Here is a 6,983-nt window from a genome sequence, read left to right on the forward strand (position 1 = left end):
GTCCAGAACTATATGTGAAATCAATAGCAAGACACAGACTCACACAAAAAGTGCAATGTATCAGACCAGAATGTGAAATTAACACACTGAGCTAAATACTGCACTCTTGTAATTTCACGTTTTGCAAAATGATACATGGTTTTGCTTTTGCGGCCAAAGATACTGTGAAGTTTGACACACGGCGTCAACCCCATGATGTTTCCACCCACATTTCAAACAGATCTGCGACATATTTTAAGGCTGTGACCCACCAGTTGAGAAACACTCTTTTACATTTAATTAGAATAAAATAATATGTATCACACTTAGAGCACTTTTCCCTTTCTATCTAGGTTGTGTTAGGAGTTTGACACACGGCCATTGATGTTTTCTCCAACAGTTTGAACAAAACCCATTTTTAGGTCATGACCCACCAGTTCACAAACACTGTCCTAGATTGATCCAGAATTAGAGTTCATATACATCACACTCAAAACAAGCCTTTCTATATGCTTTTTCTATCTACCTACATCATTCAAAATAATTTTTAAATCAGTGCTTGCCAGCTTTCTAGTCCACAGGTTTGAGATAAAAATAGCTGGCCAAGTTCACAAAATATCAGATCCATTCTATATTTGTTAGACAGAAACACCTGCTTGACAGTGCAGCACATTAGATGGCATCCTTCCACACCTGTGATGCACAGTGTCAAAATGCCTCCGTCTGCACAACTGACATCTTTAGTTCATGGCTCTGTCTGCATAACCGCCGGCTCTCTGATCGTGAACAGGAAATTCTGTCAGTTTCCTCCTGTTGATTGTCAAGAGGTTCAGGAGCATTTGCTGTTTTCAGAAGAGCAATGAGCTGCAAATACAGTCTCTTATTTTTATTCCTCTGTGGCTTTGCTGCGCTTTCTGGTAAGTTGTGATTTCATTTTGTATAGATGTGTTAGTAGACTAAAGTGTATTGGCTCTTTTTTCCTTAATTTTAAGGATTTTACCGTTGGCATTAATATATTTTGCTGTTGAGATCAAATGTTATAATGAATTAATATATTAAGGATAATATATGCTCTTTTACAGTGGACAACGGTTATTCTACAGTCATTTTTAGCCATTTTTAAATGCAAATTAAATGACGTTTACATGCAAATGGCTGCATTTGTTCAGCTCTACCTTTAAAACACTTACATAACATAGAATATACAGAGAAAGACAGTTTACTCTTTTTTTTTTTTTTTTGGAATTGATGGCTCAATGAAGAACCTTTAAGATCCATGAAACCTTTTAATAGCACAAAAGATTCTTTGTAGTGGTAAAAGATGATTTGCCTTACTGAAATGTTCTTCACACTATGAAAAAAATGGTTCTTTAGCGAACCAGAAATGTTTTTTTTATGGCATTGCTGTGAAAATCTGCTTCTGAAAATGATTTTTATAGCTGTCTCACGAAGAAGTCTATATCTCCGTAACTTTTTATATCTCCGTAGTCTTATTTAACAAATGCTTTTTTTGATGATTTAAAACGTGTAGCTTTCTTAAATTAGAATAAATTTGGTGAAATTCCATTATGATGGATAGGTAAACTGATTTTAAAGGCAGATTTGAACTGAAACATACTGTATTCACAGAAAAGTTTTTTTTCTTTTATATGAATATCAGGACATGGCATACATGTTTTAATTTTACACAACTTTTTTTTTATTATTATTATTTTATATTTATACATTAATTTCTGTTGCCCATAGAAAATGTTTGGTTTAATTGTTGTGTTGCCTTTTACCTGTTTTAATAGTTTTACTTTTTATATTTCAATGAAAAGTCTGTTATAGGCTGTGCAATGCAGATCCCTGTTTGTGATCAGATATAGTTTGATGTATGGGGTCAGTGTGTATTAAATGAATCATATAATCTATGTCCAGTAATGGTGGGAATAAAAAAAAAAAGTAAATTTTGTCTAATGTCTAGTGTCTAAATAGATATTCACTTTTAAAAAGAAACCCACTCTAAGAAATATTAATTCTCTATAATGTTTATGCTTATTCTTTACAGTAAACCACACATGAACACATACATTCTGTAGAGTTTTATTAAATGCTAATATGATCTTATTACAGACTCAGTAAAGACATGTGGAAAAGAGCTACTAGAGGGAACGTCCTGCACCATCAAGCTGGAAATAGAAACAAACAAAAGCCCTGATGAAATCAAATGGTTCCATGAAACCAGTGAAACCCTCATTCTTCGCTGGAAAGAGGGGGCTATCAAAAAAATTGTTGAAAGTGTATCTAAGGAAGATGATGGATCATTAACATTTAAAAGTGTTAGTCTGAATGACACTGGCAAATATAAATACGAAGCTTTTAATAAGGATGGTACAGAAATTGTTAAGGGAGTAAAGGAAATTAAAGTTTTTGGTAAGTTGACAAATATTAATACTCTACTGTACTATAAGACTGTATATTTCTACAGTAGTTCCAGTAGTAGGAAATAAACACCATGTTTCTGTCACAGCAAAGGCTCCTAAACCTACTGTGAAGGCCAACTGCAAAAATGGGGAAGCTACACTCACCTGTGACATTGGAGACCGGAAAGACCTGAATGTGTCTTGGTATAAAGAAAATGAAATCATCAAGAATGAAGAAAAATCTCAACTGGTATTGACATCTGCTAAAGTACAGGAGAATAAACCGTACTCATGCAAAGTAAGCAATCCTGTCAGCACTGAGCAAAGTGACAGCATTACAGTAACATGTAAGTCATTCTTATTTTACATGCATTGCTTTATTTATTTATTATTTTTTATTTATTAATTTTTTTTTAAATGCTCTTGTGTTTTATTTTGTCTTATTTTGTCAAAATCTAAACCATGATTTTTCAAGGTTTTAACCCATAAACACTGAGATTAAAAATTCATAAGAATGAATGGTCTATCCAATTGACTGAATGACTTTTAATGATTTCACTTTTGTTTCATGAAATATGCACTGGTTTTTTCTAGCCATTTCCTGTTTTTACTGTTGACATAGAATCGTGAAACAATGAAAAAAAAAAGATTTTCCAACACCAACATATTGATGATTCAGAATGGTGTTAAACAGTGTACTAACTGAAAATATCTCAACATATTTTACCAGTTTTACCAGTCAAAAGCAATTAGTTATTTAGAACAACTTACCTGGCTTGAACTCACTTAGTACAGCTGCAAGAATTAACTTAAAATAAAAATAAATAAATGAATAAAAAATTAGTGTAGCTCTATGAAATATCAAGTCATCTAGTGACAAAATCTTAAGCAGGCTTATTAACTTTTAAAATGAAGGAGAAAATGCAAAGTAATTGCAAAGTACATAAAACCCCAGATTACATAAAAAATGGTTTGTTTGGTACTCTTTTGAGTCATACTGTAGATTCCAGCCCTCAACCAACTCCATGAGGAGCATCTTGGGATGTATTTTAAACATTTATTAAAAGAGGAACACGTATGCTGCACACCTATTATTGATGCTTTTATATCATTCACCAGTAATCAATAAAATCAAATGTATACATGATTTCCACAATTAAATATTTTGCCTACAAAACTAATTCCAAGTATTTAAACAGAAGCTTTTAAATCAAAAGGCTTTTAAGATAATAAGGAGCCATTTTAATCAAATGCCCAAATGATATTACGCATTTTAAAGAACGTCTCATAATATAGCATTGGCCTGTACGGTATTATGCATGATGCTCTTTTTAGGATTTTAAACAGCTTAAAATAGAGTTTTTGTTTTTTTAAATTATCCACTTGTTTGTTACTGATTTCATGACATTTGCTTACAGGTACAGGTGGTACAAGCGATGGCTCAGGTCGTCGTAAACTCTTTGGCTTTGATTTCTGGATCATGGTGAGCATTTTAGCAGGTGGCGGAACCCTTCTGCTGCTGCTGATATGTGTTCTGATCATCTGTGCATGTCGAAGCTGTAAGAAGCAAAAGAATCTCGAACAAGGTAAAAAACGTCTTCATCACCTCTGATTTTATGCACTGAGCGTTTATGTTTTTTTAACAAAAAGTAGACTAATGAAACTATGAAGCTGTTGTTCTTGTTGAGCTGGAATCATCATTTAAATGCCAAATCTTAAATGCAGTCAAAAATATACATTGCTGAATGAACTCACAAAGATGTCTTCTCAAAAACTGTTATTTATTGCAATAGGCCAGTTTAAAACAGAAACACAAAGCCTTTCACTGCAGTTTCCTGTAGTCTTGTATGCCTTAGACTGAACATGTTGGGAAAAAGGCAGGTTGTGATTAGAAACTGAAATGTAAACACATTTAATTCCTAATATTCATATTTTTTGACAACGTGAAGCCACTGTTAGATAATGCATTTGCCAGATGTCTTTCTTTAGGTGGCAGCAGACAGATCTAGAAAACACATCTTACAAGCTCTGCTTTATATCCTGTGTAAAGATGTTTTTATGTGGTTTTCTGAGGCATTAAACTAGAACAATTAGCACTAAAGGTTTTCTATGAATCCACACAATCAGCACTTTACAGGTTTTAAAAGAATCACCTTCAAAACAAAAAAAAAAAAAGCAGAATAGCTTAGTGGTTATCCAATATATCACTAACGCTGATGCTTATATTCATTGTGTAGAATTTGCATTACTTGTGCACAAACTTAAAAGATCACTAAGTGCAATGCTGGTTACAGTTTTTACCTGGTTTCTTGTTTTTGTGTGGAACAAAAAACCTATAACATGATTACACAATCAACAAGTTGCTATCTAAAGTAAATCTGGTTCTTTTGCAAGACTGCTTTTTTCATTAAGTTTGAATCATATGTTTAGATAGATTCATTATTTAGAATTTAAAATATTCAGAATTTAGATAAATAGATAAATATTATGAAAATGAATATAAATTTAATAGCATTTGATATCTTTAATATAAATAGTGTGATATCATATATAGGAGTCATCGGCAACTAAAACATAAAATAAATTGCACAAAACAGATTAAGTTTACAGTCTCAAAAACTAGCAACTTTGTCTTGAAACTTTGTCTTTGATATCTTCCAGATGAAGATGAGCTCAGGCTGAGGGTTTTTCATGATCCAGCTTCTAACGGTACAGCCAGATCCAAAAACACTGCTAGGGGGCAACCCGCTCCCCCCCATCCCGCAAGTAGACACATCTCCAGATACCCCACCTCCTCAAACCCAGCCTCAACCCAAAGCCCAGATCCGCGCTCGACCTCCACCACCACCTGAGGACGACGATGAATATCCTCCACCTTTACCTCGCCCAAGGAATAAACAACACCGCAAGAGAAATGAAGAGCCGTACCGACCAATGGAATGAGATGCTTGTTTGTTCACTGATCGTCAGTAACATGGGGCCTAAATGGAATGATTTACATAAGCCATACTGTGATGGTAAGAGTGTCACTAAAGAAATAGCTTGCCAAAAATGAAAATTTGGGCACATACTCACCAAACTTGTGTTATTTTCATCAAACATCAAAGGAAATCTTAGGTAGAATGTCAAAGCGGTTCTTGTGCATACAGGAAAAGACTGTGACTTATATTTACAAGCTCCATAAACAATACACTGTAAAAAAAAATCCGTAAAATGTACAGTAAAAAAACGGCAGCTGTGGTTACCAGAGTTTTACTGTAAAAGTTACGGTAGCAACGTTTAACATTTTACGGTTTTCACTTAAATTTACAGGTAAATACTGTAATTTCATGAACTGATATAATGTTAATTTACCAACTTATTGAAGTACTGAAATCTGTTTTGTACCTTTGTAATACACTGATAACCACCAAAAGCAGGTGGTGATGAGAAAGTCGCATGATGAACGAACGAAAGCTCATCGCAAACAGCTTTTAAATATTAACATACATAGAAGATGCACAGTGTCATTCACACAATCACTAAACACCATCATGGCAACACACATGAAACTGAAATAATGCCATAAACATTAATTTAACAACATTAGATGTAACATACAACCCTATTGTACAAAACTAAGTAAAAACTAAAAAGAAAGAGTTATTTTAACAAAAAAAACCATCAAATAAAAAAAATGTAACACAGGGAATTCTGGGAATGTCAATTTATGGTTATTCACTGTAAATTTTACAGTCTTTTACTGTTAACCATTTAACATGTTTTTACTGTAGCATTTTTACAGTTTTTTACTGTTAAATTCACCGGCATTTTTTACAGTGTAGTCCTTGCCACTTGTGCACAGTTCTCAAAGCCTTCTGAGGTAAATGTATGTTGGTTTACAACGCAAAATATTGACTCAAAAAGCTACACTGTAACTTTTTTTGGTCTAAAAATCAACTGAACTTAATGAGTGAGTACATCTTCCAAATTCCACATCTTCCAAAGCCTCTAAAAATGTATATTTGAGTGTTGTCAGGGCAGATTTCTCAGGAAACTGCATACTTTCATCATTGCTCCGTGCATGTTTATGTCATATTCATAAATAAAAAGAAAAAGAAAAAGTCAACTAAGTGAGCATAGCTTAAAACAGCAACAATTTAACGTCAAAACAAAAAAAGTTTGCACTCAAAAAGGGAAAGCAAACGTATCCGTAATAAAACGCGAAACAACATACTTTGCATAGAGTCACATTTGCTGGATCACAAAACAATGTCTATATTAGTAACAATACTAATCTTTAAAGTAGGGCTGGATGATTAATTGAAAAGTAATCGAAAGTGAAATTCAGAACCTTTAACCGATGTAATTTTCCCATGTCGGTTATTTTATTGTTTATTAATCTTGTTAATACTTTCCCATTAAAATTAACTACAGCATGTGTAGTTGACACTCTATGGATGTGTATGACTGTTGTTTGCAGCATCTTGCATGTGAGTGGTCCATGCAACAGTGGACCAATCAGAAAACCACAGAGCTAAAAATAATAATAATAAAATAAAAAAATAAAAAATAGTCATTCATTAATCGTAATCGAGGTAAAACATTAAATTAATCAAG

The 6,983-nt window shown here is 33.3% G+C and overlaps 1 protein-coding gene across 1 annotated transcript; it reads left to right on the top strand.

Moving 5' to 3' along the window:
• The first annotated feature begins 710 nt into the window (after positions 1 to 710).
• Positions 711 to 5,593, top strand: si:ch211-132g1.1 (T-cell surface antigen CD2). Its single transcript, XM_051104850.1, is given in 6 exon segments — positions 711 to 896; positions 2,095 to 2,394; positions 2,492 to 2,731; positions 3,803 to 3,970; positions 5,046 to 5,134; positions 5,136 to 5,593. Coding segments are annotated over 6 exon segments (1,047 nt in total). The 5' UTR covers positions 711 to 838; the 3' UTR covers positions 5,328 to 5,593.
• Positions 5,594 to 6,983: the final 1,390 nt, after the last annotated feature.

This window comes from Labeo rohita, unplaced genomic scaffold (genome assembly GCF_022985175.1).
Source record: "Labeo rohita strain BAU-BD-2019 unplaced genomic scaffold, IGBB_LRoh.1.0 scaffold_83, whole genome shotgun sequence".
NCBI lineage: Eukaryota > Metazoa > Chordata > Actinopteri > Cypriniformes > Cyprinidae > Labeo > Labeo rohita.